This window comes from Mixophyes fleayi, chromosome 11 (genome assembly GCF_038048845.1).
Source record: "Mixophyes fleayi isolate aMixFle1 chromosome 11, aMixFle1.hap1, whole genome shotgun sequence".
NCBI lineage: Eukaryota > Metazoa > Chordata > Amphibia > Anura > Limnodynastidae > Mixophyes > Mixophyes fleayi.
The window spans coordinates 54,309,587-54,322,944 of record NC_134412.1 but is presented as its reverse complement, the minus strand read 5'-3'; the positions used below and the strand labels follow the sequence as shown (position 1 = coordinate 54,322,944).

Sequence of the window (13,358 nt, the reverse complement as noted above, 5' to 3'; positions counted from 1 at the left end):
AGAGTCACCACCTACCCTCAAATCTCCCTCACTGTCAAAAACACCACAATTTCCTCAGTATCCCAAGCCCTCTTTGCTATCCCTCCACCCTTTTGCTTTATTCCTCACATAAAGACTCTCCCAGTCCTGTTGACTCCACCTTAAAAACATTCACAGAATATGTCCTTTTCTTATTCAACGTGCTTCCAAAACTATTATCCATTCTCTCATCTCCCGTCTTAACTATTGCAACCTCCTGCTATCTGGCATTCCTGACACCCATATATCCCACACTTCAATCCTTCCTAAATGCTGCTGCAAGACTGATCATCCTCTCTCACTGCTCCACATCTGCAGCACCACTTTGCAAATCCCTATACTGGCTCGCTGTGTCCTCCAGAATCAAATTAAAATTACTCACCCTTACCTACAAAGCCCTCAACAACATTACCACTGCATATATCTCAAATCTCATATCAAAATACTCCCATCTTCTTAGGTCTACATCTGACCTGCGCCTCGTTTCGCCTCTAGTAACCCCCACTCACTCCCGCCTACAAGACTTTTCCCCACTTATGGAATTCCCTACCACGCTCAGATTTTCCTGCAGCCTTCAAATTTTTAGTCGCCGTTTGAAAACCCATCTTTTTTTTTAGAGATGACCATATCCCCGATAACACTATTCACACTAATGCACTCTCACAACTGTCCAAATCTCCACTCTGAACTACATTTGCTCGTCTTGTTTCAGCTGTGGCCTCTTCCACTTAGAATGTAAACTCTCTAATGAGCAGGGTCATTCATACCCTTTGTTTTTATATCTGCATTTATTTTGTCTACCTTCTATGCACAATTTATGTATGTACTGTTCTCCCTACTGTATAGCGCCGTGGAGCACTGTGGCGCCTTACAAATCAATGATAATCATAATAGATATGAGACAGTACATGCTTGAATAAGCATCATTGAGTGTATTATATCTTTATTCTGCATTAGAGCATTGAACACTTTTCTGTGTGTAAATTATTGCTGTATTTAATGCTGAAATAAAACGTTAAATGAGATAGACTTATTATATTTTTATTACAAAAAGGAAACTTGGCCTTGATAGCCAACTCACAGTGGTAATACGATTTGCTGTTCTCTGTCATGCCTGGGTAATTTACATAGTTTTCAACCTAATAGAGTTTAAACAGCATTGTTCTTGTGCCAACCCCCACCCCCTTCCCCAATGCAATGTAATGACAAAGTTCCTTCCTATTTACACTATAACATGTAATTAACCAGGCTATGGTTAAAATATATTACTATGATATATGGGTAGATCACTTGAATGAAGATGACTTTACAATGAAAATTAAAATTGTATCTCTTAAACATGTCATCCCAATTTACATAACCTTGACAAACAATGACCAGAAGCACTTTTACTGACCCAAGAAAAGCTATCTAATGCCAAACAGACATCTAACACTGATCTATTCTATATATATATATATTATTTACACTGACAGTTCAATGCTCTCCTGATTCTGAAATGCAATATCTTGACGCTTGTCTCTTATGAGAATTGTATATTGTGGTAATTATGTTACTTATGTAACATACCTCTTTTTAATAAGGCTGCTCTACAACAGTACCCACAGTTTTTCTTGTAACTGAAAAATATTCCATGCTTTTATCCCATTGTGTGTATCAGGAAACATCTGTTCACCATGATATTTTTTCCGTTTTCATAGAACTTAAAGACCTAAAATAACCAAAAGCCATTCGCAGTGAATTGAAAGGAGCCATAATTCACCAATTGATTATAGCTTCATTGAGAGCATTCAGTGTTTGGATTAAAGATTTCTCCTAGTGTTGATCAAGAGCTCGCGCTGTAATCCTGCATCCTTCGCTCCCCCCATCCTTCCTGTGGGGGCATCCGTTATCAGCGTCAATTTGTTGAAAACACCACGGCCAAAGTATTCTGCGACCACACTGAACCCATCATTTGAGCACTTTAACTACAGAAAAGAAAAAAGGCAATACACCATTATAAACTACAACAATGGTTCAGGAACTAGTGTAATTAGGGGTTACCATCTGAACTTCTCTCATACAAATGAATGAATGAATAAAAAAAAAAAACTTTTCTTAAAATTCCAGAATTGCATATTAAAAGACTACCCTACATCCCAGGTTACCAGCAAGATCACTCTCGTTCCAGCCTCTGCATGGTTGGACAGTAGGAGTTGTTAACAAGTCACTAGGGACTTGCATAACTGCCGGATATGCCCAAAACTACAGATAGGCAGGTTAAAGCATTGAACAGCAGTAGTTCACAGTGTAGCAGTAGTGAAAAAAAGAAAAAGGACAAGTGTAGGAACATCTAACAACCATGTGACACATTTGCTTTATTCCAGATAAAAATTGAGGGGGGGGAAAAAAAAAAAAAAAAAAATTTAGACTGGAGTTCCCCTTTAAATTATTAGACGATTTCGCTTCACCACTTGCTCAGTATCATATTCTATTACATACTCCATATTACAAGCATTGCTATAGGGCAATGGAGGATCCAGGGGGATTGTCCCCTTCCTCACCCCACCCCAACCAGTGCTGCTCCCTGCACTTAGAGCTGTAAATGGCTATGGGCACCGTTACTGTTGTTAGGAAAGGAGATCTACAGAGGACGAAATTTAAGAGAGGGTGGGGGAAATCTGACCAGCCAGGCTGGGAGGGGATTTGACTTCCTGTACACACCGACACAAAAAAAAAGACAAAGGAAACTGATTCAGCATGGAGAAGAAATGAGAGGGAAAAAAAACAAAAAAAAAACAAAGGAAGACAGACAGGGGACAAAATAAAGGATAAAATGGTGAAAAAATGTTGATGGTAAATTATCTCTTATTTATAAATGCCAAGATACATTAAGTAGAGTTGCACATTGATGGTATTGTGATAGATACATACGAGTACTACATTTCCTTAGAAAAAGTATTTGAAACAGATGTATTTGTTACTAGATTAATATATTATGGTAAATTGCTCCACCTAAAAAAAAAACAAAAAAAAACTCTGCAACACGTTACCATATAAAGATAAAGCTTAAATACAGTTGTATGTCTCTGTTTACTTGTGTATATGGGTGATGAAATGTTCAACAGTATGCAGAAACCATTCATAGGGAATTCTTCCTGTCACTGGCTTACCATAAAGAATAAAGCTAAATATAAACATGACTGAAGGTAAACATAGAAAGGTGGCATACAAACCTGGTGCTGGAACTGGTCATATAGGTCCTTCTTCTCCTCTTGTGCCCTGATCATATCAAGGACCTGGCGGTTCTCAGGCAGACAAGTGGGGCAGTCAGAGTCGCTCTCTGCGTAACTTTCAAAGCAGTGTTGGTGGAAGGAGTGACCACATAAAAAGTGCACAGATGGCAGCTCCAGAGCACTACTACAGATACTGCATTTAGTCTTCTGAAATATTTTAGGGCTTAATGCAAAAAAAATAAAAACAAAACAGTGGTCACCTGCCAGAGATATTAAAATACCAGTATTCCCCCTAATCAATTTCTACTTGTAGAAACTTCAAAACATATCCAGATACAAGACCATTATCCAGATGATTGACAGGTTGGCAGAAGGTATTCTACACAGAAAACATTATTTCTATTTTGAATGCATTGCTTCAATGAAGTCAAATTGAAAGTTACATACTCTGTACTCCACTAAGCGTAATGCAATCTTGGAGAAATACCCAAATGGGACGAGAAACAGCAAAGATCAAATTGGAAAGAAGCATCTCCTAGATATGTTTGCTCAAGAAAGGGAACCTGCATTACTATATTCATAAATATTGATTGTATGGTAAAATTTACAGCTATGCACCTTCACAGCAGCACAGCATTCATGGCCCGACAAACAGAAAAAGCTACAACATGAGAAGACAAATTGGCTATTATACTACTGCACCTCAGGGAATACGCAATAAAGGCTGAGAGAGTGTAAGGTATATAATACAGTGACAAATTCCATGGGTCAAGTGCTATGCACAAGTTTTGTGGAAAAGGCTTTGTTAAAAACAGTACAGCATAGCTTACTCAATAATAAACTCAGTATAATGGATTGCATGCTAGAAGTGTATCTGAATACCCTTGGTGATAAGCATGTCAAGTTACAAATTCAAGCAATCAAATTTTCAGCACACAAACTTATCTATTATGTTACTCAGTTCTACAATATATTACAAGCAGTTTACTACTGGTCTGCGGAATCCCACCCCATGCGCCAAATGTGTGCAGCTAGTTAACACTACTGGTCAGTCGAAAATGGCAGGGGCTGAATGCTCTGAAAGGATAATTTGCCCAATGCCAATGATATGAAGCCATCCCTTAACTGAAGAGCACATGACCTTGCATTAAGAGATTTGGGATTTTATTACATTCATTTTTATAGGCATGGGGTCTTTAATCCCCCAATGATACAAATGTGATACAGGACTTCTGAATCTTTACTGTTCAAAGTCTCAAAAGTTCAAAATCTGTGGCACTATCAGTCAGATGCTGTGTTTCTTTAAACCAATACAGAGCTAAACATGACAATCAGGTTGACCTCTCTCACCTGTTACGCAGCTCATGGATCTCCCGTCGGATGCGGGCTGTATCTTCCCTGTACTGATTAACAGTCCTTTCATCTTCCTCTGTCTGCTGGCTCAGCTTCTGCATTTTGTTGATCAGGTAATCTCTGATCACAGACAGAGTAGCAGTGGAGTTATGAGCCAAGGTCTGGACCACTGTAATATGATAAAGTCAGTCGCATACTTCGCACATACTAGAAGCCTTTTATTTAGTCACTGACTAATGTGCAACATGGCTTTTGTTGTTTGCAACTGGAAGGAAATAAAACTAAATTTTTAACAAAGCCACAGAACAGATGAAATTCATGGCAAGACCGAATCCTTTATTTTACCACTGCATTTCATATATTCTTTGGGTGAAAAATTATTTTAAAAACTTATGACTGAAAAGAGGTGAAGTGATGGAAGACAAAGCTTTCCAAATGTAGATGTATCCAATCATTTTAGTAAAGTTTTGCCTAAAGCAGGAAACAACTTTGGATATTTAGAGGTTACACAGCAGAAAAAGTTCCTAGCGCTGATAGATGGATCTTGAGAAAGATTATAGGAAACACTTCAATAGGCAATTTTGTTACCTGCTGCTGTAGCAAGAGTCTGTGGGCTCTTTAAAAACAAAAACTAGGCAAAGGATAAACAGCGCTGGAAACTAATTGCCAATAAGCATGGACGAGTTCATGAAATGGTTAAAAACATTCGTGTATATGTGTATATATATATATATATATATATATATATATATATATATATATATATATATATATCTATATCTATATATCTATATATCTATATCTCTTTTGTGGACTGGTTGGTTTAATAAATTGAATGTTTTTAACCATTTCATGAACTCGTCTATGCTTATTGGCAATTAGTTTCCAGCGCTGTTTATCCCTTGCCTAGTTCAACTTTTGATAGTTGCCCGATTTTGTCCATTTGTAATTGAAAAAATACAACTTTTAATACATGGATTGCTTGGTCATCTTCCTTATGTGTTTTTTCACCAAGTTTTAAAATCAGTCAGACTTGTGCAGGATGATTTTAGTTGCTACGGAATACTATACAAAGCTGCTCCATGGAAACAACTGGATCCAATGCAGAGAGCACTGCACGCAATGTAATTTCACAAAGGCAATAAAAAAAAAAAAAAAAAAATTTACTCTGCCTGATTATACAAAGTACCTGGTTGGAGAACACAAAACAAGCTAGAAATAAAAATCAAAGTAAGTAGTAGGAAGTACAATTCAACAGACTGTACAACGGACACAAAACACATCTAGACGAGTAGCATCTCAACAGTGAAGGTGTTCCAGTTCTGACATAAGTTCTAGCTCATTCATTATAAACCATTATAATTGTTATAGCTAGTTATAATTCTATGTTACATAGAATTGTTTAAAGTTGATTAATTTTGAATAATTTTTGAATGATACACTAATCGCTCACCCTTTCTTATTAGCTGTGCCTTGATCTACCTATAGTGTTACTTGTTTACTGTACCGTATTGTTCTACCTTGTACTGTCCTATTGTTTGTACCCTGTACGGTGCTGCAGACATTTTGTGGCGCCCTATAAATTAATAATAATTTCAGCTAAAAAAGTGGTGTTCCACTATTAAAATGGTTTATTCACCTTAGTATAACCCCCAAATATCTGCAGCCGATAGACAGGCGTGTTTGATCTGTACTCACTACAACATTGACTGATAGAGAATAAAGTGTAATCTCCATTCTACGTACGACCTGTTTTAAAACTACACGGTCATGTAAAATCTTATGAACACTTTTTCAAACATAGCCTCAAGCATGTATATTTTCTTAGTATACCAACAATTATGAGATTTAAAAAATATTCTTGAAGGAAAAGTAGTGAATAAAAAAAAAAAAAAAAAAGAAGGAGTGTGAGGGGACCTACCCAACAGTGGAGGCATGAGGTTTTTGCTCTCAATATGCCTTAGCACTGTGGCAATGTGTTCCTTGCAGTCCTCCTCCTTGCGAGCAAAGTAACTAAGTGCCTGCTCCCATAAGCAGCTTTCTTGCTCCCCATATTGCTTGCAGGCCTCGATCACCTCCTGGTACTGATCGTTCTGCATATGGTAATGCATGATCTGCTGGAAACTACCAAAAATTGTTAAAACAGGGAAAATCAGAGTAACTGAAGGCGCACACCCATAAATATAGGTATAATCAGATACAGTTGTATATGTTAGTTCAAGTACACTCAGTTAAGAAACACTCACAGTTTGCCTTGTTCATACAGATATAACACTCCTTTCTGAAAGTTGTGCATCTGGCACAGAACAAGCGCTTTGTCAAAAACATTCTTGAAGCGGCCACTCTTCAGAAGAGTCATGGCATCATTCTGAAGCTGCTGCTTTGCCTGTTAAATTAAAAGCACAAACATTTCAAGCTACAATAATGTAAATCTGGCACCCTAACTTCACAAAGATATGGGTGGAAAATCCCCAAATCCCGTCATATACACACACACACACACACACACACACACACAATGATCTGCCGTAAAAAGAATATGTACAATACGAATATGTTCTATAACCCATAACAGCATTCCAGTTATTTTTCTAGCACAGTTTAGGAAGTAAAACCAAACATTGGTTGCTATGGTTCACTGCACCTTTTCTTGTACACGATTTCATAACTATCCCAGAGCGACTGCTGACAGGAATTTATGAAGAGGAGTAACTTTAGGGTAGACTTACAGAAACACAGTTCACGTATCGCCAATGAATTATCTTTTGAAGACTCCAGGTATAATATAAAGATAGTTATATGTATCATTATTTATCACACTTGCTCCCACAAACTTCAAACTTTAAAACATGATCCGTTGGTGTACTCGAGTTGATAAATCCCTAATTCATAACCTTCTTTCATTTTTCTGCCACTTACCTAATGCTTGAATGTTGGACTACTCAAATGATTTATTTGCAGTGTGTACATTGTGTGTGATAATCGATTATTTCTTGAGCTTTGCATTCCTGCACTGTGATGAACTATTTGTACAATTTATGGTGCTTACTATTATTTCTACTTATTCCTAGCTGTAATTATATTTCAGTCATCTAGCCATTAGTATGTTATCATGTTAGCATTAACCTGTGATTTGTGCGCTCTGCAGTTTTAAAGTTAAAAAATTGCACAAACGTTGAAAGGAGATTTTTTATACTTACGATAAATCCTTTTCTCCGAGTCCATCTGGGGGACACTGCTACCATGTGGTTGTATGAAAGGGAGCTAGGAGTTGGCACTCAAAAAGTTAATTATTTGTTAACCTACAGACAGATGACTCCTCTCTGCAACCCCCTGCACCCTCAGTGAATTTTTAAAGGGTAAGACAACCGAGAAAAGAGCAGAAGGGAAAAATAAGGGAATGCAGTGTCCCCCAGATGGAGTCAGAGAAAAAGATTTACCGTAACTATAAAAATCCTCCTATCTGGCGGACACTGCTATCATGGGGATGATCTAAAGCACCCCCCTAAGGGAGGGACCACTCTGATAGCTGGCACGCAAAACACTGTGGCCAAAACAGAAGTCAGAGGACGCAAAAACGATCTTAGTAAACATATGGACAGAGGATCAGGTGGCCATTCCACAAAGCTAATCTGCTGAAACTTCATTTTATGCAGCCTAAGAAGCACCCACTGAGCGTGTGTAATGAGCAGCATTATGGCTAGGTACAGGCCGATCTGTCGTGACATAGGACTCTGCCTAATGGTGGATTTGATCCACCTGCCAATGGTCTGCTTAGTAGCTGGCCGTCCCCTCTTATTAGCCTTTAACAGCACAAAGAGGGAAATCTGTCTTGCGAACGCCCGAAGTTCATTTGACATATATGCGAAGGGCACTAACAACATCCAAGGAATCCTCGGATTGTAAGGCCAAAGATCCATCCCGCATCCGAAAAGCCAGGACTACGATTTCCTGATTCAGGTGAAACCTTAAACCACCTTAGGTTGAAAAGTAGAAACCATATGCAGAACAGCCCTATCATGGGCAAGAAAGGGCTCAAAGTACTGACACTCTACATGCAGATGCTATGGCCAAAAGAAAAACAACCTTCCACGTGAGGAACCTGAACTCGACCATGCTCAATGGTTCAAAGAGTGCCCTCCCCCTGAGTGGCAAAAGTGATGCTTGAACCACTTTATGTAGATACGCCACATTCGGTGATAAATGCGGGCAGAAGCCTGCTTCCTAGCTCGCAACATAGTGTCCACTATTCTGGTGGACAAACCTTTTGCCCACCAAAGACTGGCTTCAACAACCACGTTGTTAAAGCCAGCCGATGAAGGTCCTGGAACCGAAATGGGCTCTGTAGTAGTAGTACGTCGACGTTGCTCACTTGCCAGTCACAGAATGTCTGTCAACCAGACTCAAAGTGGCCAATGTGGAACCACCAGGATCACAGGTAGTCCCTGTTTCACTCTTGTGTTCTCGGGCCAGCAATCGAATGGGAGGAACATATCCCAGCTGGAACTCCCAGCGTATGGTTATTTTGTCCACTGCTACCACCAGGTTCCCTGGTTCTCAAGCAGATCTTGTCCACTTGCCTGTTGTGAAGAGAAGCCATCAGGTCGATGTTGGACAGATCCCACCTCCAGGTCAGCGACTGAAAAACCTCTGGATGGAGGGACCACTCGCCAGCAGGATCTCGTGTCTGTCTAGGTAGTCGGCCTTCCAGTATCCCCCCTGGGAATGAATATGGTCGATATGGCCGGAACCAACTATTCCACCCAAGCCAGAATCTAAGTTGCCACTTGCATGCCTCCCAACACTTCTGATACCTCCCTGACAATTTACATAAACCATGGCATTGTTGGACTAGAGTTATACCCTGCAGATCTAGAAACACATCTTCCATTCCAAGACATTTATCGGAAGCAAGGTTTCCCGAGGTGACCAGGTCCGCTGAAGGCGCAAGTGTAACACCACGGCACCCCAACCTAGGGAGGCCTGTGTCCATTGTGACAATGGTCCAAGACCATGTGGCAAAGCAACTGCCAATGAACAGAATATCCTTCATCAGCCACCAGCAAAGAGTCAGATGGGATTCCTGAGACAACTGGATCAACTGGGAATCCGAGTGAATGGTGGAGGCCGTCCATATCTTCAACAGGACCCACTGAAGGTGTGTGAATGGAATCTCCCGAAGGGAAATGTCTTGAACGTGGAGACCATCTGATGCAGAAGCTTCATGAATACTAGCATGGAGGCTGGGGAAGGGCCAGATCCCTTTGCACATAGTTCTGAAGAGGAGAGCGTACTTTGGTGCCCAGAAGAATAATCTATTGCAACCTGGTATCCAAGATTAGAACCAGGAAGACCATCTGCTGACAGGGAGTCAGTTGGGATTTTTAAAGATTTATTATCCCCACATGTTGTTCCAGAACTTGAATGTTGAGAAATGTTCTCAGTAGCTGGTTTCAATGTGCCTTGATCAGCAGTTTGTCCAGGTAAGAATCTATGCTGACCCCCTTGGAGCGCAGCAGTGCAGCCATTATCGCCACGATCTTGGTTAACACCCTTGGAGAGGCTAAACGGAAGAGCACGGAACTGATAATGGGAGCCCTCCACCGTGAACCAGGGACTGGTGGCCTTCCCAATGGGTATTATGTACATAGGCATCCCAAATGTCAATGGATGCAAGGAACTCCAGTGGTTCAAATCCGCTGATCAGTGACCAGATTACTTCCATGCGGAATTTGCCCACCCAAACGGTGTAGATTTAGAGCCTTGAGGTTCAGATTTGGACAGAAGGACCCATTTAGCTTGGGAACTAGGAAGAGATTGGAATAGAACCCCTTGCCTCTCGGACCCTCTGGGACCTGACAAATGACCCCTGCATACTTGCCCACGCTGGTTCCTCCATCTGGGGCACAGTGCAACCCTGAGACCGTTCTCCCTGGGATCCCACCAGACAGCCCGCACAATCAGTCTCCGAGTCCTGCTGTCCACTGGGAAGTTTTGTGCCACACTCGAAGTAAAATACTTGACACGAGATTTTCCCTTAACTGACGTTTTTGTTAGTTTAGGGAACATCTCCCCCGGAATCCCCCTGGATATTACCAATAATTAAAATACAGGCAGAGGAAGGATCACACAGAATAAAATTCCCATTATGGGACAGAAATGAAGGGGACTGTGTGGCTCTGGGCAATAGCCCCAATCAGTACCTCATATTTAGCATTTTACACTATATAAAGAATAAAATAAATAATATAATATATATATATATATATATATATATATATATATATATATATATATATATATATATATATATATATATATATATATATATATATATATATATATATATATTCACACACAGAGATACAGATAAGTATAGCCCTAGAGTATACTTCAGGGAACGAACATATGGTACAGTACGTTGTGTAGATTTTTTTCTTTTTGCACACTACCATTTAAACTAGCAGCACATATCTATTTTATCTTGTATATACATATATGGTTGAAAAACACAAGATACAATATATTGACAAAAGTATTCGGACGCTTGACCATTATACCAACAGGGACTGTAATGACATTCTATTCAAATACACCTACTTTAATATGGAGTTGTTCCCCCTTTTGCAGCGATAACAGCTTCCACAATTCTTGGAAGGATTTCCACTAGATGTTGGAGTGTAGGAATTTGTGCCCATTAATTCTGTAGAGCATTTATGAGGTCAGGCACGGATGTGGAATGAGAAGGCCTGGCTTCCAATCTTTGTTCGATGGGACTGAGGTCAGGGCTCTGTGCAGGCCAGTCTAATTCTTCCACAAATCATGTCTTTGTAGTCCTTGCTTTGTGTACTGGGGCACAGCCATGTTGGAATAGAAAAGGGCCTTCCCCAAACTGTTGCCACAAAGTAGCAAGCATAGCATTGTCCAAAATGACTTGGTATGCTGAAGCATTAAGATTGTCCTTCACTGGAGAAGAGGGGTCTAGCCCAAATCCTGAAAAACAGCCCCATACCATTATCCTTCCTCCACCAACTTCACAGTTGGCATAATGCAGTCAGGCAACATTCTCCCGGAACCCGCCAAACCCAGTCTCGCCCATCTGACTGTCAAACAGAAAAGCGTAATCAGTCAATCCACAGAACACGTTTCCACTGCTCCACAGTCCAGTGTCTGTGTGCTTTACATCACTCAATCCAACATTTGGCATTGGTCTTGGTGATGTGAGGCTTGCATGCAGCTGCTCGGTCATGGAAACCCATTCCATTAAGCTCCCACCGCACAATTTTTGTGCTTATATTAATGCCAGTGGAAGTTCAAAACTCTTCAGCTATGGAATCCACAGAGCGTTAGAGACTTTTAAACACCATGCACCTTAGTAGTTGTTGACCCCGCTCTGATTCTACATGGTCTTCCGCTTCATGGCCAAGTTGCTGCTATTCCTAAACGCTTCTACTTTCTAATAATATCACTTACAGTTAACAGTGGAATATCCAGCAGGGATGTAATCTCATGAACAGTCTTATTGCAAAGGTGGCATCCTATCACAGTACCACGCTTGAAGTCACTGAGCTCTTCGGAATGACCCATTTCGTATCACAAATGGAGTCTGCATAGCTAGGTGCTTGATTTATACACCTCTGGCAACAGGTCTAATTGAAACACCTCAATTCAATAATTAACAGGTGTGGCCAAATACTTATGTCAATATAGTGTATATACAATGGTATTTAGCCCTCCTAGATGGCCAAGGTACTAGGCAGTATGAATGCAAAAACTATCTGTTTGGGTTTCTTAATGCAGATTAACGAAAAAAAAAACAAAACAAGAAAGAACGATTTGTGATCGCTACACTTACCATAAATTACACAATTCCTTAAAACAGAAAATAATACACAGCCTCCCTAAAGGACTGTTGTGCTATTTGGTACATTTCAATAACACTGTAGTTCCAAACATTGAATGACCGTCAAGTGCTAAATACCAACCCTATTTTAACAATGCTTTCAAATAAAAAACAATTGATTAGTATTGTGCACGTAAAGGCACAAGGTAGATCCTGAAAAATATAAAAACATACATGCAGTGTAATTTGGGTATAATATTTACAGCAGATTACACCAACCAAAACAACATTGCTATAAATAATTTGATTCAATAAGGCAGATACTATACAGACCGAGTACTTACTTGTGGATCACTCTCATGTGCCCAGTTTTGTAGACGTAACTCCAACAAAGTGTCATACACTCCTTGTGGAGAATCACTCTGTACGCGTGTCATATGCTCTAAAAAGGTCTTCAGCTCACAGGGGTTATTAGCAAAAATGGGGATGAATTCTTCAGGGTTTGCCTAATGGAGGGTAAGAGCATGTTTGAATAGGCATGCAAGGAATTTAACAATTTAAAAGGTAGTATGTCAACATCTGTCACGTTATGTTATCCATATGACTTGTTTCTGTATGATACGGAAAGCATAATTCAGCAGCAAGTTTACTGGATAACAAGCATCTCACCCTCTTCCCTTCTCCATGCTGGGGTAAAGTGGTGCATAGGTCATTCAAAAGTTGAGTCGTTTCATTGGGAACATGATACATGAGTATTTTTCCATAACATTTCATATTGCTCTCTGCTTGAGGGAATGGAAGTCGTCCAATGTATCTCAGAGCTTCTTGAAAGTTCTGTAAGAGGATAGAAAGTCGAGTGTTAAAAATACATATAGCTCTTCTGCCCTTATTGTTGATACTTTTAGTTTAACAACCTGAGAGGAACAGTA

General features: G+C 39.9%; 1 protein-coding gene across 2 annotated transcripts in view; it reads right to left on the bottom strand.

Annotated features, from left to right (window-relative positions):
- Positions 1-1,043: 1,043 nt before the first annotated feature.
- VPS11 (VPS11 core subunit of CORVET and HOPS complexes) overlaps positions 1,044-13,358 on the bottom strand; it is a 31,171-nt gene continuing 18,856 nt past the window's right edge. For both annotated transcript variants that reach the window (XM_075190571.1, XM_075190572.1), the window contains 7 exons: positions 13,099-13,263; positions 12,774-12,935; positions 6,833-6,972; positions 6,508-6,710; positions 4,584-4,755; positions 3,234-3,456; positions 1,044-1,985 (listed from right to left, as the gene is read on the bottom strand). In XM_075190571.1, coding sequence (XP_075046672.1) covers positions 1,821-1,985; positions 3,234-3,456; positions 4,584-4,755; positions 6,508-6,710; positions 6,833-6,972; positions 12,774-12,935; positions 13,099-13,263 — 1,230 coding nt within the window. In that variant the 3' untranslated portion in view covers positions 1,044-1,820. The remainder of the gene's footprint in view (positions 1,986-3,233; positions 3,457-4,583; positions 4,756-6,507; positions 6,711-6,832; positions 6,973-12,773; positions 12,936-13,098; positions 13,264-13,358) is intronic.